The sequence below is a fragment of the Lygodium microphyllum genome, chromosome 14, assembly GCF_053477565.2.
Source record: "Lygodium microphyllum isolate KBCC chromosome 14, Lygodium_microphyllum_v1.1.10, whole genome shotgun sequence".
In the NCBI taxonomy this organism is placed as follows: Eukaryota; Viridiplantae; Streptophyta; class Polypodiopsida; order Schizaeales; family Lygodiaceae; genus Lygodium; species Lygodium microphyllum.
Window position 1 is genome coordinate 130,746,495 of NC_141148.1, and position 26,870 is coordinate 130,773,364.

Genomic DNA, 26,870 nt, shown 5'->3' on the forward strand with positions numbered 1-26,870 from the left:
CTAGGCCAAGTACATCTCATGCTATTGTTGAATCTAGGTACCTTCTCTCTAATGCAAGTAGGGCTGCCTCTAGCTAAAGGTGCTAGGTCCTCATGTGACTCCAATCTCCTCTACCTTTTGTAGGGATACCCCTCTCATAGTCCTTGTGTCTATATATCCTTTAACCAATGGTGCCCGTGATAAAGCTTTGTTAGAGTTGTCTATTATACTCTGTCTCATGCACCTGCCACTATTAGGGTGCTTTGACTCTTTGGATCTCTGGTATATAGCGGCCCAACTATCTCTCATATAGGGTGCTTATCATTGACTGTATCGTCCACTACCCCTAGAACAATGTGTGATATCTCTCTCATGCCTAGGCATATGCACTACCTCTACATAAGAAATACTCCATCTCTACCTCATGATAAGGTCTGCATATCCTCTCCTCCTTGGGGACTCGTAAGGCTCACCGCTCTACGAGCCTCTATCTTCAACTGGTGCAATGAAACTCTAAGCTAGCCTGTGGAAACTCGCATGGCATGTGGCATGTAACAATCCACATGCGATGTTCTCATAATGAATCCGTCCGCTCATAACAATAAATGTCAATAAAGTCACATCGAAAAGGCCTTAGCTAAGGGAACTTGATTTCAATAAAAAATCTTTTCCCTATTCATAATATTTGTTTTTGCCCTTACTGAGGCTCATAAAAATATCTTTGTAGCATTGCATCTCATGGGAAGAGGAGTCGGAGGTGCCATCCAGGTCCTATATATATGCTCTAACATAGGCTTGCCTGATAGTGATGTTTCTCTCTATTCATGTGAGCTACAGACAAAAGGTGAGTCAAGGTCATATAGAAAAAAAAAAGAGGGGGGGGGGGGAGGCTCATCAAGTCAATATCATATCATGTCAATATCATATCTAGCAAGTAGTATCTCCACTTAGATGCCATGAGTTCTCACACCCCTCATGAGCCATTTGTCAAAAAGCTGCCAATGCTCTCCATGGTGACTTGTCAAGTGCCATGCTTTGCACTCTATATATAAAAGTGATGATCTAAAAGAGAGCCTCTACCTCCAAAGGTGGCACAACAAACTCTTCTCTAAGAATCTCATGTGGCATTAAGGGTTTCTTGCATATCATCTATGACAACAAAATAATCTAGGGCCTCTCTATATATCTCTAGACTGATGTGGCTAGGCTTGGGACCCACACCACTGCTAAGTACTCTCCACCCGAATCCACGTATCATGCCTCTATGTCACGTAAAATGATGGAAACTCTCCCTTGTAACTCTTTCCAAAAGAGCACCGCCACCCCCCAATCCATGTGTAGTGCTCTCCAATCTGATACCCTCCTGATAGACTAACTCCAAGACGTATCCTCTAATCCTAGGAAGTCCCTTCTCCCAGCTTTGGTATCCTCAATGAGTAGGATCATGTCTCTATCTGCCTGACATCTTTCAATCACCCTAGGTGTAACCATAATGATCCATTCCAATTCCATATTGCAAAGCTAATGTCTACCTCATAGGCAACGAGTCCCTAGTCCATGGCCTTACCATCAATGATGGTCCAATCATCTCTCTAAATAGCCTCCTCCTCGTTGTGTACCTGTATGATCCTTAAGGGACATCGTCTATGATTTGGGCACTTAATTGGCCTTCATCCACCTCATAGACGATAGAAATGCCCCAAGTTCAATGGTTGGCTAGTCCTCCACCTGAATTCAACTGAAATTCACCTTCAACCCTGAAAAATACAAGTCTTGGAGCTTCCAATTTTTGGCATGCTTCTCGAGGCTGCTGGTAGACCCTCATTTCTGCTGTAAATTAGGATTTACAGTAGAGAAATTTGCAATTTCTCAGGCTCCAAGGATCCAAATGCTGAGATCTTCGGAGCAAGGCTGTGAAATGGTTGGGAGATAAGAGAGAAAGCTATAGAGAGAGAATATTCAAAGTTTTGTGGCAAAGAATGACTGAAAATGGGTCAAATGCAGCTGCTTCCCTGCCACGACAACTTATAGATGCAAAGAACTGAAAAAAATCAGTCATTTACTGTTGCTACCCTGTCTTAACAGCCTGTAGATGCTGTTACCTGCTATTGATTGATCTTCTCCTGCCCCTGGCTGCCTCAGAAGGTTCTCCAATGGCTGCAAATCAAACCAGCAACATCTCCTCTCTCTCTCTTGCAAGTTGAATACACTAAAAATTCCTCTCTTCAACCTCTAAAGACGTTTTTCAATCTTGCATGGGTATTTTTGACAAGTGGCAGCCTTTCCAAATGGTTTTTCTAACATTATCCATAACTAAATATTAATTTTCAGTCTTTAAGTATTAAAAATTAATCTAATAATTATTTCGGTGCCTTGAAAAATAATCTGTTTGGCCAATAATTAAATTGGCTAGGCAACTTCCATTCCCGAGTGTCTCTATGCCATCTTTGACTATCAGATCGGTGTTAGGTATCCTTAAACGCTACTTCTCCAGTGTCACCAAACTGACACTTATGGCCAAATGAATAACCTAGGCTAACAACTAGGACCAGATACTACCAAGTACCTCTGCAACATGACTTACAACAACTTTTTCCTTTGACATCTCGTGATTTTCTGGAGTCTCGGGCTCATACATTTACTTTGACACTAGTTACACTCACATGTGCAACATTTACTTAACCATGTGATTAAAAATTAATCCACATGCTAAGTGAGGTTTCAAAAATACATGTCCTCATGACAGCCATCCCCTTTGAAATTCTTACAATCGTCCTCGATTGCACTACCAAATGCATCAAAAGCAAAGTACTACACTGGAATTTCCATAGGGCATCATAGTCAACACAACATTGTGCACTTTTGTTCAACCATTCCATATGTCCAACATATGCTGAAAATTACCAGTCAATATAACACAGCATAAGACTCACAGAGAATATGGCATGTCCATTTCTCATGAGCTCAACTCATCTGGCAAAACCAAACCATAGTATAGCAAAAAACAAGTATAAACCATGGCTAAAACATCAATGGCATCATATCATATGCTATTGTCCATGGAACTAGATGTAAACCATTGAAAATTGAGCATAATTTGATCATAAACTGATCACTTTCTTATCTGAAAATTGATCACAAACTGCTTCAAATGTGATCTCAAACTCGTCACAAAATCATTGCAAAAACTGACCAGCAATTGATGCAAAAACTAATGCAAAACTCATCCAAAAAGTGACCATAAACAATTCTCAAGTTGATCAAAAACTGAGCTGAAACTGATCAGAATTTTTTTCTCAAAATTGGGGCAAAATTCATGCCAAATTGATCATAGGCTGATGCAAAAGTATAGTTCCAGTGCCCGAGTGAAACTCATACTCATCTACATACATCTCACAGTGACAGGTACACTAACTAGTGATCTCATGGCAAACATATTGTCAACGCAGTACCTTGGATGCATGCTGAATACATCCCAGATCCACTACATACGAGAGCTGTCCATAACTTGAAGAGGAGAAGTCCCCTTGAGCATCAGGCAATACTCCGAATCCTTGCCTAGAGAAACTAAAGTCGTCTCTAATAAAAAATCTAGGTAAAGCTGCAACAACTGAGGATGGTCTCCCAAGTCATCCTCTTCTATCCATTTGGCATCCATTGGTGAATAATTCTGAAATTTCACGAAGTATCTCCTAGAAACTTTGCCTTTGACCTTTCTTTCCTTATGTGCCAAAATTTGCTTAGGTACCGAAATCTTATCTAGCTCCTCAACCTCAGGCTGAATTTCAGCAAACATATCCTTTGGCACATCACCATGAAAAGGCCTCAACAAACTGGCATGAAAGGCATTGTGTAACCGCCAATGTGGAGGTAATTTCAACCGATATGCCACATCGTTGATCTTCTCCAACACCTGGAAGGGCCTATAGTATCTCATACTCAACTTCGTATAGAATCTTTCTCTTCCTTTCATCTTTTTCAGCCTTGCCTTTTCAAAACACAACAATACATAATCACCCTCTGCAAACTGCAAAGCACATCTGTGGCGATCAGCTACCCTCTTTTGCTTTTCTTGCCATCTTTGAAGTGCATATTTTATCTTTCCATAGGCTACATCCAAGTTTTCCACATAACGATCAACCTCAAAGATCTTATCCTTAGTTTGCAAAATAGGTGGTACCTTCTTGCCACTCTCAACCACCTCAAATGTAGCTTTGCTCGTAGAACTATGGACTGTGTTGTTGTAAGCAAACTCAACCAAGGGCAAATATTGCTCCCACTGTGTCTTGTGGTCTGAAAAAGCTAAAAAATAAAGCCCATTGCAATGCTCTACCAAGGCCTATTTGGAATAGGCAAGGGCTGCAACAAACCTGGCATCTTTTGCCTATCATGCTTTACCTTCTAGCATACCATGCATATCTTAACAAATTGTTATACATCATGCCTCAAAGCTGGCCAATAAAAGAAATGCTTCACTGCCTTGACCGTGGCATCAATACCTCTATGTCATACATACAGAGAAGCATAACCTTCAGTGATAACTCTAGGCCTTAACTGCTTTGTGTCACACAATCGTTCATGCATCATCAGAAATCCATCTCTTACACAAAGTGTCCGTGCCTTTGGCTATTGCAAAGCTGATCATAAACATTAGCAGAGTTTGAATCAGTAACATATTGCCCTTTCATGGCATCCAGCTCAGTGTGATAAACCATAACGATAGCCGACAACTGAGGTTTACGTGACATTGCATCACTTTTTCCACTCTTTCTCTACGATCCGTTCCTCTTTTCAGCCCTATTTTTCAGATATTACCTGATTTTCAGTTTTATTTTCAAATTTACCCTTTTCTCAACCTTTGCCTCTTTGACATGTGACTTGGCATCATCATCGTGGAATCGTGACCCTTTCCACGCAGCAATGTGTCGCCTCTAGTAGCAGTTTCTATAAGCTAAGACATGCTAGAAACAATGGACTTAATGTAAAAATCCGGAATACCCTTTGGCAAACCACAAATATACTTCTCCACCTGCTCATGGAGGGATACTGTGCGATAAGAAGTAACTAGCAACAATTCATCCCAAAACTTCTAATTATACTCATTCAAGTTCTTGCGATCTTTAGAATTCAACTAATTCTAAGCTATCATAATGTCTACTTTGAAGGTACTTATCAACTAATTTGAAGCAAACATTTGCTTGAATTGGACCCAAGTGGTAGGTGACTTCCCTTGAATAAGAAGTGTAGACCACCACTGCAATGTGTTTCCCTTCAAAAATGTGGTTGCCTTGTGTATCTTAGATGCCTCTGTGAAGTTGCCTCCAAAATAGGCTGCATCAAACTGCTGAAAAAAAAACAAGTGCGTTCAGCCTATCTTGTGCACCACTGAAAGACTCAAACTTCACGCTTTTGCCACCTTCATCAAAGTCCTTCAACGGACCTATGGGAATCAAGTTATCATAAATGGGCTGCTGCAAAAAGGATACACTGGCTGTATTTGCATAAAAACCAGCACGATGTAAAGCACCTACATGACCAGCACCAAATCCTTGTGCTCCAACAATCCCTGGGGGTGCCGATACATATCCATATGGCCCACTTTGTGCCCCAAGCATTATGCTTATGCTGCCATACATGGGATTAGGCATTCCACTTGCATTACCCGGATACATTGGGTGTTGTGAGCCATGCATTGGCTGCTCCATACCATAGGGATTTGTGCCAGACATTCCCGCATGTGGTACCCGTCCAATCATAGCATGAAAAATGGTAACCACCACCAAAGTATCCTTGTTGTCCCATGCTTGCATGTGCATACTTGCCTTACTGCCCATGTTCCCATGGATTGAAACTACCAAGTTGGCCATGCATTTGCACTTGTTGCTCCACGAATACCAACTGTTTGTGCTCATCACGCATTTTGGGCTCTTCTAAAGAAGGCTTGCGCATTTCCTTCGATTCTTGTGGCTATCCCAAAGCTTAGAAGATGTCTTCTTCTTTGAAAATACAAATTTACGTACCGATCTTGGACAATGTACACCCGATTGGCCCCAAAGTTGGCGCCCGGTATTTCTTTAGCTTTATTGAAGAAAAAGGTGATTTACAATGGGATTCTCCCGATCCCTTTCAAAATCCAAACTCCCCTTGCTGACTAAAGTGACTAGCAAGTCTTCAATCTGATTTGCCCCTTGATTCGGGCACTTAATTGGCCTTCACCCACTTCATAGACGATGGAAATGCCCCAAATTCAATGGCTAGCTAGTCCACCTAAATTCAGCTGAAATTCACCTTCAGCCCTGAAAAATCCAAGTCTTCGAGCTTCCAATTTTTGGCACGCTTCCCGAGGCTGCTACTAGACCCTAATTTGTGCTGTAAATTAGGGTTTACAGTAGAGAAATTTGCAATTTCTCATGCTCCAAGGGTCCAAATGCTGAGATCTTCAAAGCAAGGCTGGAAGATGAGAGAGAAAGCTGTAGAGAGATAAAATTCAAAGTTTTGTCGCGAAGAATGACTGAAAATCAGTCAAATGCAACTGGTACCTTGCCACAACAGCTTGTAGATGCAAAGAACTAAAGAAAATCAGTCCTTTGGCTATTGTTGCCTTGTCTCAACAGCCTGTAGATGTTGTCATCTGCTGTTCATTGGTCTTCTCCTGCCCCTAGCTGGCTCAGAAGGTCCTCCAATGGCTGCAAATCAGACCAGCAGCATCTCCTCCCTCTCTCTTGCAAGTTGAATACACTAAAAATGCCTCTCCAATCTCTAAAGACGTTTTTTAGTCGTTCTAAGGCCGCCTTCACACTACCTATAGGCAGGTGGTGAAGGACCCCTACTACTGGCCTTTCAAGAGATTTTCGGCTCAAGATGGATGCTAGGGACTTTATTGACAGGTCTTGTTAGTCTCCTCCCGAAAGAAGAAGATCGATTGGAGCTATCTCGAGCGGGGGGGGGGCGGACAGGCACGGCGGGGGCGGGCGGCCAGGGGTGGAGAAGGCGGAACGGGAGCGGGTGGAGTAGGCGTAGCACAATATGTCGAAGCGCAAGTGGGCTACGGCCAAGATCAGGCGGAGGCCTAGCACGATGGTACAGGCGGGGCCAAGGGCATCGGTTGCAACGCGACGGGCAGGAAGCTCGAGTGTTGTGCCGATGTGGCCGATCTGTAAAGTTTCGAAACCCCACAAATCCATGCATAGGCAAAACTTAGCCTCGCCATCGTGCCCTCTAAGAAGTCCCAACAGTCAATCCTATCATAGGCCTTTTCGAAGACCAGAAGGAGTATTGCCAATCCCTAACCACTGTGCTGAGCCCACTCGATCACCTCGAAAAAAGTGAAGACATTGTCTAGGATGCTCCTATCCTCGGCAAAACCTGTGTGGTGGGTGTCATGAATGATGTCTGGAAGCACGGGGCATAGTCGACTCTTGATCATCTTGGCCAGGGCCTTATAGGCCACTCACAAAGGCTTTGCCATCCACCCCCACTATGAATCCCTCCCCCCCCCACCCCCCCGTGCGCTGCCCCCTGTCTCCTCCACCTTGAGGCCTAGCCCTATAAGGCAGACCCACCACCTGCACAGAAAATACAAATCTCCCCCCCTCCTCGCCATTGACCCCAACGCCCTCCAATTACTCCCGTTCTCTGCAGTAACTTCCCCCTTCGGTAGCACAGCAACAACGTGATAGGTAGGTTCTCAGCAAGGACACACAATGAAAACCTCTAGTCAGACGCCAATGCATTTTGCGAGTACTCCCCAGTCCAACACCTTGCGTGTCATCCTCTCTGAGGAACAGCTCTTAGCCGTCCGAGCCACAGAGTTGAAACTTAAAGAAACAACGATATTTGGACAAGTAGCTAGACGCTCCCCATCCAGGGCCCAACTTCGGGATTGGCTTCAATCCATGCTGCGCATCAGCACAACATAGATCGTGGAGGCAGTTCTAATGGGACAAGGGATCTTCATGGTACGACTCACCTCGACAGACGCAACCCATGAGCTACTGGCCAATTCACCCTATGCACCCATGAAGGGGATCATGTACATGGTTCCCTAGTACAGTGGTTTCACAGTAGAGGCATTCACGCTTCACAACACTTTCCTTAGACACCCAATCACCCTACTCTTCCCCGGACTGGCAATAGAGTATCGCCAATTAGTGGAAGACTTTGCACCGCTCTTCAGCACTCTCCTTCTCGCGTCTTTCGTGGACGCAGTGACAGCCACAGGAGTCCCAAAGGTACGGGTGGCTATGAAGGAGACAAAGAATATACCACAGTTTCTAGAGATCGAGACAGACCGTCACTCTTTCAAGCAGCAAGTTATTGTGACTGGGCACCCAGGTAGTGTCTACGTTGCCATGACTTTGGGCATCAAGTAACAGAGTGCACGCGCTTCGGAGCCAAGGCGGCATCGCTAACAGGTCCATAGGTGGATTCAGATGGCTTTACACGGGTTCAAAGACAACAAAGAGGGAGACGGCGGGGGGGATGCAATCAACCCCTCAAACACAACCACGGTAGCAGGGTGCAAGAGGGCGAGTGTCACCCCCGCGGCAAAGCACTACACATCCCACCTGGCAGGACCACAAGCCCACACATCCACCCCCCATGGAGACATCACAGGACACCTCACCTGTGGGCCCACACCCCCCACACCCTTCTTCCCCTCCCCCCCCTCAGACCCTAGCCCACAAACCCCCCCACCCTTCTCTCCCCCCCCCCCCACACCGGCCTTGTGCATCCGACCACCCCTCCATCCCTCCATCCTTCCCCTCCCCATCATCACCCCCGCCCCACCTGGTAGGACCACAAGCCCACACATCCACCCCCCATGGAGGCATCACAGGCCACCTCACCTGTGGGCCTATACCCTCCCCCCTCAAACCCTAGCTCATAGCCCCCCCTACACCCACCTTGTGCATCCGACCACCCCTCCATCCCTCCATCCTTCCCCTCCCCATCATCACCCCCGTCGACCACCTCCCCTGATCCCCACCCAGCATAGGTGACCCCCCTACCCATCCCCCCTTCCCCCACAGGAGGTGAAGAGCCCCATATGCCGACATCCTCCACTCACAGGCAGTCTAGCCCCCCCCCCCCCCCCCCTTCCCACACAGCCACCAGTTCATCCACCCATGCCGCCAGTCACACTTTCCCGAGACATGCGGAGCTACTACCACAGGAGTTTTTTCGTAGTGGCCCATGGTCCTACCTAAGAGTTGCGGACTGCGGAGAGTTCCCACTACCCTTGGAAGTGGGAATCTTTGTGATACACAAGTCAAGGAGTGGCAAGGTCCATCTACTAGCACCACTGGATGCACCGAACTATGCTTTCTTTCTTCATACCTCTCATACAAGATACTAGACGATGACTCAGATAGAGGAGGGGGTGAAGAGCCAGATAGCAGTCCACATCTCCCAGTGGATGGGAGAAGGAGGATTGACACTTTTCTCTCAGCAGTGGCCAAGTTGCATGATGGACATGAACTGGTAGGCTGGGGCCGAGGTCCCACAGCTGAGCATTATCTTTTGATTCCCCCCGCAATGGAGAGCTCCGATGGATGTGATCAAGTGGCCCCTAGCACAAGCGGCCCATTTCTACTAGTGCAAAGAGTCCTGCCTCTCAACCTAGCTGATAGAAGCCCTCGTGGTACCACCAAGTGCATCCATCCACCCCATGGTACCATGGGGGAATGGAGCTCACCGTCCAAGCCGGCAACAAAGCGTATCCGCATGCCTCATACCTCCTCTTCTTCGTCAGTCGCTTTCACACAGAAAAGATGCTTGTTCGGTCAGTCACAGGTTTCTTTATGAGCTTACATCTCACATCTTGGAATGTGAACAGCCTCCACTATAGTGAAGCACGTGGTTCCAAGAAGTTGATTGTTCGGCAGGAGCTGCAATCTGCCCTTGCTGGACAGATTAACATCCTACTACTACAGGAGCACAAACTCACTCCCGCCTAGCCCAACAGGTAGGGAAGGTACTCCGAGGTAGTTCACACACTTATTGGGAGCACTCCATCGGTGCCCACGACAGGAGTGGAGGTGTATGCACCTTGACTGTCCCGACCCTCACCGCCTGTGTACGGGACCATGGGACCATTCTGGCAGGGAGGGTTCTATGGATCAAATTGGATATTGGGGACTTGTGCCTTGGAGTCCTCAATGTCTATGCCCCTACTGAGGTCAGGGCACGCAGCAAGTTCTGGGTGGAGATTGCAGCAGGACTCCCAAAGGTGGACTCATGGATTGTTGGAAACTTCAACAACATGGAGGCCTTACAGGAGCAGTAGGGCAAAGGCAGAATCTACGAAGGTATGGCTGGGGAGGAGCAGGAGGCATGGGAGGTCTTCCTACTGGCAATAGGAGTATGCAATGCTTGGAGAGACCCAGCTTTGGTATGCTGCCCAAATAGGTGGAAGGTGTCATAAAGGCTATGTAAGTGTGCGTAACCACCCAAGGTAGTGTGTGGTGAAACATGTGATGCACGAGGGTGCAATGGAATATGAGAGTGAGATGGGTGGGAGCCCAAAAGGATTTGTGATTGGTGTGGAAGTGGGAAATGATGTGGGTTCCTTTTGTAGGAAATTGGAAAGATGATTGTGATTTGGATGTGGATGCACATACTCCAATTGACCATGAGAAACAAAATCATTTGAAAAAGTCCCTGGACTTCTAGTGGGGATACAGGCGGCTAGGTGGAGTCTTACTGAAGGAATTGGATAGGTTCTATGTGGGAGAGTGGGGATGCTCTTGCGCAGGCCAAATAGGGCACTTGGTTGGCACCACTTTGTCCAATCACTGCCCGATTCTCTTGACACTTGATCCCCCAACATCTTCCCTAGACACACGATCCTGTCGGATCCCTGACTCAATCTATAGGAGGGAGAAGGTAAAGAGTCAGATTGAGCAAATTTGGACTAGGGAGTGGGGCAGCAAGGACTAGATCACAGAGGAGATTTCAGAGATCCTAGCCGAGTCGAGCGGTATCTACCAAGAGGCAACCCTACAGGTTAGGTAGCAGTGCTAGGAGGAGGAGAAAGCACTCCGACGGGACCTAGCAGCCACGCATAGATTACTAAAGGAGGCACCAAGGGATCCCATACTCCACGCATAGGAGGTGCATGCACGAGCAGCCATCACCGGCCTAGAGGATAGGTGATCGAAGTTCTCATTCCACACCTCAACAACCTTCTAGGCGCGGAAAGGAGACACAATGTGCAGGAAGTTTTTCCAAGCACATCAGCCCCGCACCTTAGAAGAGCAAATACACAACCTTCACGATCAATATGGGAGGATCCGCTCTAGCCCAGACGAGGTGATGGAGATTGCCATTGACTACTACGCCTTTTCCAACAGGAAACAGACTCAGTCTGAGGACAGCGATGCAGACAGCAGATCTAGGATCACATCCCGTCTCTCGTCACAGAGGAGATGGGATGCTCCCTCCTAGACCCCTTCACAGAGAAGGAATTAGAGGAGGCTTTCCACACACAGGATGGGCAAAAATGCCAGAGAGAGGATGGCCTCTCTAAGGCCTTCTTCAACACCTACTGGGAGGTAGTGAAGGACCCCTTACTGCTCGCTTTCCAAGAGATTTTCAGCTCAAGACGGATGCCAGGGCGTCAATCGGCAACTCTTGTCAGTCTCCTCCCCAAATGGCGAGATCGGTTGGAACTATCCCAGTGGAGATTGATCACCCTATTGTCAATGGTCTATCAGGCACTGGCCAAGATGATTGGTAGGAAACTCCGCCCTGTGCTTCTAGACATCATTCATGACACATACAAGTTTTGTCCAGGATAGGAGCATCCTAGACAATGTCTTTACCTTCTTTGAGGCGACAGAGCGGGCCCAGCACAGTGGTCAGGGATTGGCTGTACTATTCCTGGATTTCGAGAAAGCCTATGACAGAGTTGACTGGGACTTCTTAGAGGGCACCATGGTGAGGTTGGGCTTCCCCCAGGCATGGATCCATGAGGTCTCTACACTCTACAAATTGGCTACCAATAGGGTTCTCATAGGTGGCAGGTGGGGAGAGGAGTTTCGACTGGAGAGATCGGTCCGGCAGGACTGCCCTCTGGTCTCATATTTGTTCCTACTCTTTGCAGAGGCGATGTCTCACTTCCTCAAGTCACATGTGAGCGGGTTACGTGGCCTTCGACCTCCAATGAGATAGGAGACGGAGCTGTTAGACTCACAATATGCAAATGACACAACACTCTACATAGACGGCGATGAGCTCATGCTGGAGAGAGTGAGACTAGCTCTCCAAGTGTTTTGCATTGCAACGAGAGCGAAAATCAACTGGTTGGTTTCCTTATGGACCCGGATTCTAGCACGGAGTGGGGCGTCCACTTGGGATTTAGATGGATGTGCAGAGGGTAGACCGCCCGTTACCTAGGGTTCCTAGCAGTTTCTTCTAGTCCTCGACTCTATTCGGAGGAAGTTGACCTAATAGAGTACTGCTCGCCTTTACCTAGTGGGCCGAGCCCTGGTGGTTGACCAGGTCCTCCTAGCAACGGCCTAGTACATCGCCTCATGTTGGTGCTTCTCCTTTGTTGTGTTGTTCAGCTTCGCCGCCTAGTGCGGAATTTCCTCTGGGCCTGGTCAGACGGTTCTAGGGACTCTCGGGCCAAGGTGGTATGGGCGACCATCATCCCGCATCGATTAGAGGGAGGGCTTGGGATCATAGACCTAGAGTATCAGAGTCTACTGGCCCTTTTGGGCAAGCTAGCTTGAGATGGATCTTCATGACGGCCCAGATCACACCCCCCAGATTTCCCTTCCTACACACCTTACTTCGTGTGTGGCAAGGCCTCCGTAAGGCCCTAGTTCAAAGCCCCCCAGGTTGCCAAGAGGAGATAGACCACTAGCTAGCCGGTGATTTGGAACCCCCAGGTCAAAGATCAGGAGGGGATACAGATTAGCAAACGCCCCCACATCCAGTGGGTTGGTTGGGAGGCCGGCCCGGCTCGCACCATCAGGACCTAGCAAAAGGTGCACAGGATGGTGGACAAGGAGGTGTTGCAACAGTCATCAGGTTCGCAGAGAGGGGTTTAGTTGAGGAGAAGGGAGATTGACGGAGCAATACCTAAGGATTGGCTTGGCCCTCCCGATACGAGAGTCGGTAGAGCCCGGGGAGGTATGGGCCACTAAGTTCTCACTGACAGGTATCCCCCTACAGGTAGCAGGTAGAGTAGGCAACGCCGCACATGGGACCTTCTTCACCATACACGAGGGGGGGAGTCTGGCCCTTGACAGAGGGTAGTAGGATGAGGGGATAGCTGTCCTTTCGTGGAGGAGGATTCGGGTGGTTGGCCTTCAGGGGAAGACATGGCAGCTAGACCCCTATGTTTTCTAGGAGGAGCTCCGGGAGTAGTGCCTTTGGATTTGGGAGTGCAGGCCACTTGACGAGCTAGTGTGGGACCCAAGAGAGTGGCTACGGCCAGCCACTGCGGTCACCAAGAAGCCACCGAGGTTCCTGGAGTACACAGCCAGGATTGGCACACACATACTGATGCAGGAGGACATGGACTGGGCGCCATCACGTAGCAGGTACTCGGCAGAGCACAGCATCACGGATGCCTTTCGACAAACTTTCTGGCGCCGCCTATGGGACAGCTAGAGACTGAGGAGGGTATCGTATTTCTTATGGCTAGTGGCACATGGAGGCCTAGCGGTGGAGAGTTGGTTAGCCTAGATGTAGAAGAATGGAGGGTGTAAACATTGCACACAACAGTTCCTTGAAACTCCAAAGCACTACCTTTGGTCGTATGAGGTGGTACAACTTGTGTGGAGAGGTGCATGCCGCATCCTCCGCTGTATAGCACCCAGCCTTGGATGTATCTCATGGGGAGCTTTCTGCTACCAGGCAGTCAGCCAAGGCCGTCACCTGTTGTATGAAACTGGGATGCAGGACACGATATTCTTTATTGAGGCTGGGTCATACGCAGTGGTCGGCTTGGAGGCCCTACCTATCCACTAGGTATTGGAGCCCGGAGCAGACCGCTCTGAGGTATGGGAGATCGTAGGAAGGCTCACTGGATGGCATATCTGGAAGGCGCGGTCCCAAGAGGTTTTTGGCAGGGAGAGACTTTCTGTACAGGTGACTTTAGCAGAGCTATGGGCCTTCATCATCCACTCCCTTCGTGGCCGTTGGGACCAGGTGCAGGGTGAGTCTCGAGCTCATCAGGAGCTCCATTTTCACTTTATGCGCACTTGGGGCAGCCAGGACCTATTTTTCATGATGTAGGCAGGTAGTCCCAGATGGCAATACACCCCGCGCTCCATGGCTTCTTGCTCCCATCCTCCCTAGACTACCCTAAGAGGCTTGTATACTTGATATATCTGGGACTCTGCATCAGCTCCAGCTAGTCTGTTGAGCATGGGCACTTCTTTGTATTCGGGTCTTTTTCTGAAGTAATATAATCAGCCACATTTTATTTGCAAAAAAAACAAAAACAAGTTGGCCACTAGCAGGGTTTTCATTGGTGGCAAGAGGGGGGAGGAGTTTCAGCTATTGCAAGGCTGCCCTTATACCCCATATCTGTTCCTACTCTTTGCGGAGGCAATGTCCTATTTCCTCCGCTCACGAGTGAGCGGGCTACTTGGCCTGCAACTTCCGGTGAGGGAGGAGACTAAGCTGCTGGACTCAAAGTATGCAGATGATATCACTCTTTATGTATAGGATGATGAGCTGATGTTGGAGAGAGTGAAACTAGCTCTGGAGGTATTTTGCACTGGAGCTAGAGCGAAAATCAACTCGCAAAAGTCAGTTGGTTTTCTTACAAATCCACACTCCAACACAGAGTGGGGTGTCCACCTGGGGTTCAGATGAGTGAGCAAGGGACAAACCGTCCAATATCTAGGGTTCCAGGTGGAGCTCGACATCACTACTACCCAACAGTTTCTTCCAGTTCTTAACTCTATTAGGTGGAAGCTGACCTACTAGAGCACAGTCCGCCTTTCTTTAGTGGGTCGAGCCTTGGTGGTCAACCAAGTCCTGCTAGCGACGGCTTGGTACATTGCCTCTCGTTGTTGTTTCTCCTGGTCTTGTGTGGTTCAGCTTCACCACCTACTGCAGAATTTTCTCTGGGCTGGCTCAAACGGTTGCAGGAACTCTCGGGCCAAGGTGGCGTGGGCGACCATCATCCGGTATTGGTCTGAGGGAGGGCTTGGGATCATTGACCCAGAGTTCCACAGCTTGGCCCTTTTGGGCAAGCTAATGGGCTGTGGTCTCACACTAGGTGGGTAGATCTGAAAGGTCCTTTTGCAGGAGGGTCTCCAGGAGTATAGTTCAAGGCTTGGTGGGGGTTGGAGGCCATCCGTGAGATGGATCTTCATGACTACCCAAATCTTCCTTCCTTCGCAATTTACTTCGAGTGTGGCAGGGCCTTCGCAAGGCCCTAGTTGAGAGGCCCCCACGATGCTAGGAGAAGATAGACCGCTAGTCGGTGGTCTAGAACCACCAGGTCAAAGATCGGAATGGGATACAAATAGGTGAACGATCCCACATCCAGTCGGCTAGCTGGGAGGCTGGCCCTGCTCGTACTATCAGGACATGGAGGGAGATGTATAGGATGGCGAATCACGAGATGTTGCAGCGGGCATCAAGATGTCACCAATGTGCTAAATTGAGGAGGAGGGAGATTGACTCGGCGATCCCTCAGAAGTGGCTAGATCCCCCAATCCGAGAGCCGATGGAGCCTGGGGAGGTGTGGGTTGCTAGATTCTCATCGGCAGATATCCCCTTACAAGTGGCAGGTAGAGTGGGTGGTGCTCCCTGCAGGGCTTTCTATACCGTGCAGGATGGGGGGGCGTCTAGCTCTTGATAGAGGACACCGAGAGAAAGACCTGGCGGCTGGACCCTTACGTGCCCTGGGAGGAGTTTCAAGAGTGGTACCTTTGGATATGGGAGAGCATGCCACTTGATGAGTTGGAGTGGAATCCTAGAGAGTGGCTATTATGGCCGGCCACTACGGTCACCAAGAAGCCTCTGAGATTCTTGGAGCACACAGCCAGGATTGGTAGACATATACTAATGCTGGAAGACATGGATTGGGCGCCTTCGCGCAGAAAATACTGGGCGGAGCATAGCATCACAGATGCCTTCCATCTAACCTTCTGGAATCATCTGTGGGACAGCTGGAGACCAAGGAGGGTGTCGTATTTCCTTTGGCTTTTGGCCCATAGGGGTCTAGTTGTCATGGAGGTTGTAAGCACTGCCCACAACAGCACTTGGAAACTCCAAAGCACTGCCTGTGGTCTTGTGAGGCGGCACAACTCATGTGGAGAGGAGCCTGCCGTATTCTCCACTATGTGGCATGGAGGTTATAAGCGCTGCCCACAACAGCACTTGGAAACTCCAAAGCACTACTTGTGGTCTTGCGAGGCGGCACAGCTCATGTTGAGAGGAGCCTGCCCGTATTCTCCACCATGTGGCACCTAGCCTTGGATGTATCTCGTGGGGGGCTTTTTGCTTGCAAGCAATCAACCAGGGCCGTCACCTCTTGTATGAGCACCGAATACAAGACACGATTTTTCTCATGGAGGTTGGGTCTTGTGAAATGGTCAACTTGGAGGCTTTACACATCCGCCAAGTATTGGAGCCCATAGTAGAGTGCTCAGAGGTATGGGAGATCATAGGCAATCTTACAGGATGGCACATTTGGAAGGCACATTGTCAGGTGGTTTTTGGCGGTAGTGCCTTTCAGTATATGCGACTTTGGCAGAGCTTTGGACCTCCATCATCCACTCCCTCCACGGCCGGTGGGACCAAGTGCAGGGCGATTCTCAAGCCTGTTAGGAACTCCGTTTTCACTTTCTACACACTTGGGGCAGCCATGACCTGTTCTTCATGATGCAGGCGGGTAGCCCCAGATGGCGATACACCCCCCTCTATGGATTCTTGCCCCCATCCTCTCCAGACCACCTTGAGAGGCTTGTATACATGATGGATTTGTGATTTGCATCAGCTCCAGCTAGTCTGTTGAGCATGTGCACTTCGTTGTATTCAGCCTTCTGAGCAATATAATTAGCCACACTTGCAAAAATACTATACCAAAAGTAGGAAGATTTGCTTTCTTCTGCTAGCTACAGCTGAATATGCAGTGATCTCACATACTGCACTGAAAAGTGCCAGAAAGCAACTGTCTATTGAATGCCTGCCTCTGAATGTCAAGACATGGTTAAATCCAGTTGCTGGCTGCTTCTCCTAAACTCTTGCTGCCTTGAAAGTGAATATGCAGCTCTAGACTGCCTCACCTGACAAAAGTGCAGTCTTTCCTGCTGGTAATTGGAGAAGAATGCAGTAGTTGCAGCCTTTGCTGCAGTTAACCAATGAAAATGCAGCCTCTACTGACCTCAGCAGATAAATACTAGCAATGCTCCAAACCGTAGAACCAGCCACCTTTGCTATGGAGCAATGCAGTCACTTGCTGCCTCAGGTAGTGAAAACGCAGCCCTCTGCTGTCACTGTTTGTTGTTGCAGTATATTGCTGCAGTTTTATGCTGAAGTATGAGTTGATGGTGCACACCTCCTATAGATGACATACTAGAATTAAATGCACCTGCAGCAGGTCAACAGGTTTGAATATTTTGCCATGAGAAAGCACAAATCAGGCCTGCAATGCCTTCATGACCAAGCTGTGTCCTTCAGTTGATTAAAATGCAGCTAGGGGTGGCTCTGGCTCAATACCATGAAAGAAAATTCAAAGACAGAAAACAAACTCTCTCTCTCTCTAAATCACTCAAAGACAAAGTCGAGAAACTCAACCCATTTGGAAGGGAAAATGTCACTCAACAATACTAAGATCAAATGTGTCATAGGCCAAAAAACTGGGTGCCTTGGACAGAAGTGGGTGTGACATTTTAGAAATAGACACAATATCTCAAGAATTTTGAACTGTCAAATTACAAGTCAGAGCGAGTATGATTCAACACCTTGCAGTGATCTAGTGCATTCCTAGGCAGTGTATCTGTCTGACGTAGATAAACAACTATTGCCAAGTCTGATGACGAAGCTGGAACTGTGAACCAAAATGATACCTAGTAAGATATTGACAGAAATATTTCAATTATTGCATCCAGGACTTCCATTTCTTATTGTTTTTCTCATAACTAGAAAATGTTAGCATACCTAAGCCATCAAAAATGCTTTTGTATGATCTAGATGAATTACTGACAAGTTTAAGAAATCAAACCCCTGTGAGAGCAGTGAGAGGTATTTTATTTGCACCTGATATATCAATGACTGGAAGACCACCCCTGTAGCTTAAAGGGCCCACTTTAATTCCCCATATCAGATTTCCCAACCTAGCAGACAATGCATAAATGATACTTTGCTCTACGATTGAGACATAAACACGCCCATTATCTCCTGCTACTACTCTTGCCAATGTTAAAGGTACAGTTACATTTAGTGAAAAGCGCCACTTTAGAAAAGGTTGCCAGCTTGCAATTGCGTACAACCAACCATCAGAACGTGCGACCTGAAGCATTCAAAACAAAGAAAGTTGTTTGTTTAAACCACCTAATCATGCTCTACCTTTTTAGCTCCACAATATGACACACAAGAATCTTGTCATAGTGATTAGCGCCCCACCTCCCCCCCAAAAAAAAGAAAAACAACGCACACACACACACACACACACACACACACACAGAGAAAGTTATATTAACGTCATGCATACGCCATAACCGACCTAACGGACAAGATCAGATACATCAATCATTATTTATACATTCCACTTCAGGTGTCAAACAACATAATTTAATAATGACTAAAGAAATAAAGTCTAAGATTATCCTATCATCGTACAACATATCAAATTTCATATCCACCTAGACATTCTTCAATGATAATTTCCTTTCTACTTTGGGTGTCTAGAACTCTACAAACAATGGCCATAGTTGCTTGGAGTTTTGGAAGCAGGAAACAGAAACCTATTTGAGAGTTGCAAAACAAAGTTCTGGTTTGACACCAAGACGGAGAAATGGGGAGACGAATTTTATGTATATTTCTATTAATGTTTTAATATTAGGGGTAATACCATTTGTAAGTTGAACATCATCGTAATAAAAAACCAAGAACAAAAGGGGGGAAACCAGCACAGACAGCGAATGACGAACAGAAGAGAGGGATTGCTCGCTGGAAACAGTGAAAAGCAGCTGCAAATCTGAGGGAAAACAGCTTCAAATTGTGTGGACAGGAAAGGGAAAGGATTAGGCAGCTGATGAATGAGGGATTTAGGGTTTAGGGGTTATATACAGTAGTAGATCTGCAAGTAGGAAGTGAGCAGCAGCTAAGGAGTGAGCAGCACTAAAAGAGGGTAGAGAGCAGAGGAAAACAGGCAAAACCTGCATGCAAGAGGACAGAATGCCTAAGTCCACCAGGCCAAAACTAGGGTTTTACCTGCACTGTCCCATGCCTATCTCGAAACATGTTTCAGACAGGAAACGTGTTTCAGACAGGAAACGTTTCAATCTCAGGACCGAATAATTTCTGCTTTGGGCAGCCTGAAACAGTGGCAATGACAGCTCTACCTCATTAGTAGACTGCCCACTTCCCTTTTTTTTGTACTTCCTGTACTTTAGCTAGTTCTTGTTTCGTGTTCTTGAGCTGGTTGGGTGTGAGCTCATTTGCCATCCATATCTTAGTTCCTTGCAAGGAGGAAAAGCCCTAGACATATCTAGTCATTGTACTCAACGGCAAAGTGAAGAGGTCCAAAACCCTCACAGAAGAGACATGGATACCTTCCCCATATGTAATAGTATATTGTACATCTGCATATGTAGTGCTTCTCCATCTTGGGCTCTCGACCACAAAGATAGCATTTCCTGTCCTTGGCTGGAACGATTGTTCATTTACATGTCTCTATCCTCAACCTATGGGAGGAGGTGTGAATGTCTGATAGCAACCCCCATACCATGGGAGAGGTGCATGTCCATATACTGTTGTCGAGCAATAAATCCATCCTTGGAGAGACGTAAGAAATGGGCTGATAAAACTCCAACTTCAGTTCTAGAGAGAGAGACAGATGGATCCAAGTCCTTCCGGCCTGAACTCTCAAGAAATACAGCACTAATGACTCAATTCAGATTGGATAGGGAGAGAGGGGTGTGGAACAGTCCAAGCTATAGTTGAAAAGTGGAAGCCAGCCAATGTCCAGCCCATGCATGCAAGCTCATCCAAGTAGCCATCTATAAATACTAACACTCCCTCTCAACCATTGGTGCTAGCTGTCTGGAGAAAGTCGATACCAATTTGGAATCTCTCAAGATCTCCCATTTCAACGTCACAGTTTTGCAGCGTGCTTCCACAGCTATAGGTGTTGCTCCCAACTCTGCTTTTGACAATGGTATGTGGACTTACTCTTGACCATGCGTGAAAACATCATCATCAATGGCCTCTCGATGTGAATAGTGATTATAGCCAGCATAATAGTCACTCTCTAGGCCAATCTGATCTGCAAGCGAGCTCAATCATTGGTGGTATAGGCTGCAGCCTCAAACCTCAGCTCCATATAGAAGATTGGGCATGAACATAGTACTTACAACAATTTGCTGCTAGGGTTCTTGCAACTGTATGTGAGCATACTAACTCTTGAGGTCCCCTTGTGTCACACTGACTCTCAAAGGTCCCTTGTGTCAGTGTATTGCACCAATCGAGCCTCAATTTCTCCTCTCAATGTAAAAGCTTGGGCTAGAGAAAGTGACTTCCAAGTATACATACCCTCTCACATGCTCCTCGACACCTTGGAAAGTGAACTAATACATAAATCAGGTCACCCATGCTATCAAAGTGTTAAATACCATGACCTTGGTCTTTGCCAAGTTCACTTGAGATCTCTATCCCTACAAAAGGCATGTAGTATATCCAGGTAGCATTGCATGCCCTCTAGTAATTCTAAAACAATTACAATATTGTCGGTATATAATAGTATCATATTAGCACTCCAGCTAGTGAGCTCCAAATCCACCTACCATATCCATCTAGTCAAACACCTCATCAATGTAGGCAATCAGGCATCGCTCTTATAACTCATATGGTGCTCTCAATACTCTCAGACATCCCTCTAGTTGTAAATGTATAGATTGTCACTATCTGATGCAATGCATAAATGCCCCACTAGATACCCCCTAGCATTCCAAAGTCTTCCAATCTCTACATGAAACGTGCTTGACATACAATGTTAAATGCCTTGCAGAAGTCCACAAAGCAACAATAAATCCTTCTATCTTGAGCTCCATCTTCCTCAATGATTGCCTTGACTATGATGATGAGTCCAGTGTGGTGTATCTAGATTGAAAATAGACCTGCCCCTATGCTCTTCTACCTTGCACCTTAGCCCATGCACTAAGCTCATGCTTTAATATAGATCTATAAATCTTCGCTAGTGTATGGCCAATCATGACGATTGTGTAATTACTAGGGACCAAAGGGTTTCTTCTCTTAAAGAGTGAGACTATTTTATGGTCTGACCAAGCTTTAGAATATCACTCACATACTACTCTATTGTTACATTTGCATGTGAGAATGCTCTACCACCAAACCATCCTCATCTTGTGCTCTCCCATTATAATCTATAGATTGCCTTCTTAACCATGTTCTTGGTAAAGAAGGATCACTATGTTGGCCTATGGGCCTATGGAGTATATCATACAACTATATCACATAATGAAGCCAAGTATCTTGCGAACTTATCTGCATGGGGGGGCTATCCCTCATGAAACATTCTCCATGCTCTTTTGCTATCTAGTCAAAGGAATAGTTGGTATATCTCTATCTTAACCTTTGCCATGTAGTCTCACTTCTTCCACACACGACGTATGAAGAGCCTCCTTGCTTTGCAATGCGTCCCAACACCCAAATCACTCTCTCTTTGTAGGCAAGTGTCAATGTCTGCACTCATCTTCAAACCAACCATTTTGAGGAGCAATAGAGCATGGAGGTTTAGATGGGGACAAGGTGTGTGGAAATGCATACATAGCTGAAATATGCAAGGCCTCTGCCTGATTTCCCATGCATTTCTTTAGCCGTCCACTCAAATCTAGCATTTGTAATCTATCATGCACAAAGTTACCATATATACATGGAGTCTCCTCTATAAAGTGGTATCTAGGGTGCCTTGGAAGTCAGGATACTATGTCTCGCATGTGCTCACAAGAGACTGTAATGGTCAAGATGGCATGATCCACTGCTACCCAATTGATCTCCTAGAGATCTCAAAGCTCTTGAGGTCTAGTATCAACAATAGTGATCCTATTAGGTAGTCCATTATATTTGCCCATCGCTTGTGGTTCCAACAAGTCGGTGCATCTGATCCTGCCAGCATGAGAGAGCATTAAAAATGGCAAGTTTATATGCACTCCCCAAAGCTAGTAAGTGTGTCGCATAGGTATTCACTTCTTTGTCTGGGGACATCCTATAAAAGCCCACCTCATCTATATCAATCTCTTTGAACATGGCATCCTCTTGCATGTAAAAGGTCACTTTGTCTCTGTTCCCAGTCTATGCATTGAAGTCCCATACCAACAATGCCTCTTTTGAGCTAGCATGTCTCATGATATCTCATATAGGGCATCAAAGGGTGACCCATCTCGTAAAGGATAACTTGATTTTGCAAGGAGAAACATATTGTGATCAAAATATCAAACAATCTCCCTATGTATATCTTGACCCACATATATCATGCATCTTCATCTTTGTGCATCACCAATAAGACACCTTTGAGACTCTCAAAAAAGTATGGCCATATCCCCTATTGACACAAAGCTTTCTAGCTTGTAGGCGGAATGCACTTTCACATCTATACCCCATACATCTGGTAGTCAGCTCCCTTTACATTGATGCATTTCAATGCACTTGGCTGTATCCATATTTCCAAAAGCAGTAAAAACTATTCTCAAAATATCCAACATCCAAACATAGCTCTCAATTGCAGTTCATATTGACAATTTAAGTGTCTCATAGGCCACACACCATCATTGTGACTAGCATTTCGCAATATCCACCCTACTATCTCTATACACTGCATACTTCTCCTCCTACATGCATCCAATATCTTGCCAATGCTAGCTTTCCTATATTCCAACTTACCAGTTGTCATCCTCAGTGAGATGTATTTAATTTCCTTTGAGGGCCCCACATTTTTCAAAGGTATTTTTCTTATCCATGTTTTCAAACTTCAACATGAGGATATGTCTTCTCTTATCCATTGTGTCTTCCATTCATCATGAATCTAGAATGGAGAGCTCTTTCGCCCCAGTTTTTCACTCAAGGCTATGGCATCTTGTTGTGGTGTGCATGTTTTAGCCCACCCCGCTAGAAAAATCCGAAGTGCTTGAATTTTCTGTTTTTCTTCATCTTAGATGATCGTATGCATCATTTTGCTTGCAAGCTCTCTTTTGTTCTTTTTTGCAACCTTAATCCATTGAGCATTTTCTTTGGTGACATGTTCCACTATTTCCATCTTCTTTTTTTAATTTTGTCTACATCTACCCACGTAGGTATGGCCTTAGGGCATTCCATCTATATTACCAATTCTAGTGCAGCCAATAGTGGCTTTTCTGTGTTCGGGTTTTCCTTGTATATTGCTATTATTGCAAGCATCTAGCTGAGATTTCAGCTCCGCAATCTCTTTGTCTTTGGTTGCTACACATGTATTAGCACATTTTTATAAAGCTTTCATTTCATTATTCCAAGCTTGTTTCAAATTTCACCATGTTGTTCATGATTTCAGCCTGTAATTCAGCCTTTATTGTACTAGATTTTCCATTTTCCCACTCACTAATCCATACTTTCATGTGTGCTTTTACCTTGAACATTAATTTATCATGAATTGATGCATACATTTCTTTTAGCTCAGATCTTACAAGAGACTTCCTGTCATCCGGACCCCTCCTGCATGTTGTATTCACATTTTTTTGCAACCTTGGAGTGTCTTTTGATGCTTGTGGGGGCGGGTGTATTCACTTTTTTTGCAACCTCGGAGTGTCCTTTGATGCTTGTGGGGATGGGTGCATCACATCCACGTCTCCAATAGAGCTTTGTAGGGGTTTGGAAGCATTGCACCTCTATCGAAATATCACCTTGTTTCCCTGGAGATGCAAGTTGCATCTTGGATCCATCAATGTTTGGGGTTGTATGATCCCGTATTATCAATGCATTCACAAGTACTAATCAGGGTCACACTGTATATTGCACACTGCAGTGTTTCAGTAGTCCAGTTTAGGCCAAGGTTGAACTGCAATTTGTGTTTACAGTATGTTGTAAATGGTCACACTATTCACTGCTATATTTCTGTAATCCCGTATGGGTTGTGGGTGGCTCACACAACGCAGGGAAGTGGCTTGCTGTATGGTAACTTCTCATGGGGATGCTTTATCCAGAATTTTCAACACGGACGGTCTAGTAGTTGCTAGGGGCTGGGTGGCTCACACAACGCAGGGAAGTGGCTTGCTGTATGGTAACTTCTCATGGGGATGCTTTATCCAGAATTTTCAACATGGACGGTCTAGTAGTTGCTAGGGGCTGGGTGGATTCCCTACTAGTGGCTATAGTGAAGACATCTACGATGGGACTTTGGGTGATAAGTGTTTGTTAGAAGTGCTTGCATGTGTCTCCTTAGCCCCAATAAGAACAATCGTAGACACATTTGGTCCTCATATTCCCTGATACGCTGAAGCAACAAAAACCCTCATGGAAGAGAATGGTATCTGCCCCACATCTTATAGTAAACCAGGAATCAATAAATGCAGCACTTCTCCATCTCAGCCTCTAACCCACACATTTAGCAAATGCAGTCCTCTTCTACATTGTATTGATATTCCCCAGTCTCTATCCTTAGCTGGTGTGATGGAGTGTGAATCTGACCAAGGGCACACCTAAGGTCATGTGGCATGTGTGCATCCATGTATGTTGGCAAATCCATCCTAGGAGAGATTTCAAAACTGCGTTCAATAGTGTACCATCTTTGTGCCTAGCTATTGCACAAGCCCAAACCATGTTCCCTCCACATCCAACTTCCCAATATGAGTCCCATCCGCACAAATAGGGCATCTCACACCACTTCCTATCAAACTTTTGGAGGCAAGATGACAGCTTTAGGCCTAGGAAAAGCATCCCTCTTCCTACGGCCACTAGCTCACAGGAGCTTCAAATTGGGCACATGGCTTGGATATGGCAAACACCAGTGACATGTAGGAGATGTGGCAAGCCAAGGGAGACCCAAAGACTATGGGATTGTCCCAGAGCCTAAGAGGTATAGAGGAAAGCCCTCAAGGTGGTCTCTCACGGTAGAGTAGAGACCATGGTTGTGACTGGATGTGATATACCGGTTTTCAAGGAAGCCACTCCTTTCTTATCATTAGTCAACATTTGAGCAAGATCCCCAATCTAGATCACTTGCAAGTATAGTAGACAAAAGAACACTATCACAAATGGGAGTTGATTTCTAGTATTATTGCTTGTTACATTTGGGCTGTGAGGTGCAGCCAAGCTTTAGATCTCTAGGATGTCTCTGCTCTGCAAAAACTCTTTCAAGGATTTGGATAAAGATCATCCATCTTTATCCTTGGTAAAGACCAAGAACATTGAAAGATGATTTTTTATTACTTTAGAGATGGCAATTGCAGATACAACAGGGATAGATTTCCCTTTTAACTTTACATTAAGTGTGAGTGTCTATAGATTCCCCTTTTAACTTTACATTAAGTGTGAATGTCTTTCCCTTATGCTAAATAGTGATCTCTTTTGCACGAGAATCAATCATTGCATGCATACGATGACACCATGAAATTCCAAGCAATAAATCACAACCCTCAAATGGAGCAATGAAAAACTCTTCAATGTCCGCACATCCTTGTATATGCAACCGAAGCTTTCCAATGAGTGGTGTGACAGGCTTTGTATGGCCTTTACATGCTATTCCAACTTCCCCCATGGATCCCATCTCATCCTCTCACATGCATAGACAAGCTTCCATATCTTTAGAGATGAAGTTGGCTCATGCACCATTATCAAAGAAAAACAATGCATGCTGATCTCTAATTTTGCCCCATCTCTACATAACTCAGTAGCATCCTCATTGGGCTGATAACTAACAACATCGGGCATCAATCCCACTCATGTTTTGCGCTTCCTTCCCTTAGGATCTCCCTAATTTTTTGATTTTCCAACTGGCTGCCTATTGGAACAGTCCCTTGTAATATGACACTCATATTCACAAATGAAACATTAATTAGGCCATTGATTCTCTTCATTGTGCTCATGTTTTTGAGCCCTTTCTTTGCTATTTTGGCCTCTTTTCAAGCTAATTTAAAAACAACCCCTTTTCTTAGCCTTAAACAACCTTCTATTCAGCTTCCTCTCACTCTCTAGGAAGCCCGAATCATTCCAATGCAGCAAAGCAGCTACTGTAGTAGCAATATCTATGAGCTGAGACATGCTAGAGATGGTAGATTTAATGCAAAAATCCCTAATTCCTTTAGGCAGCCCACAAACATATTTTCCCACTTGCTCATGAAGGGGCACAAGGTGATAAGAAGCGACAGGCAACAATGCATCCCAAAACTTCTTATTGTATTGCTCCAAATTCTTACATTCCTTGGCATCCAACTTATTCCAAGTTGCCATGATGTCCACATTAGAGGTACTTGTCAACCAAGTCAATGTAAATATTTGCTTGAATTATATCCACGTTGGCAGAGCTCTATCTTGCATCCAAAGAGTGGACCACCACCAAAATGCATTCCTCTTAGGAAAGTGGCCGCCTTTCGAATCTTCAAAGGCTCAAGGAAGTTTCCCCCCTGAATAGGTTGCATCAAACTATTGAATGAAAGTCAAAGCTTTCAAGCCTATCTACACAATCTTTCATGCTATGGTTGGACACG

At 46.0% G+C, this 26,870-nt stretch overlaps 1 protein-coding gene across 3 annotated transcripts in view; it reads right to left on the reverse strand.

Annotated features, from left to right (window-relative positions):
- LOC148026114 (protein GAMETE EXPRESSED 3-like) overlaps positions 1-26,870 on the reverse strand; it is a 207,116-nt gene that overhangs the window by 100,866 nt on the left and 79,380 nt on the right. For all 3 annotated transcript variants that reach the window (XM_087693372.1, XM_087693371.1, XM_087693373.1), the window contains one exon: positions 18,214-18,466. In XM_087693372.1, the coding sequence (XP_087549498.1) occupies positions 18,214-18,466 (253 nt within the window). The remainder of the gene's footprint in view (positions 1-18,213; positions 18,467-26,870) is intronic.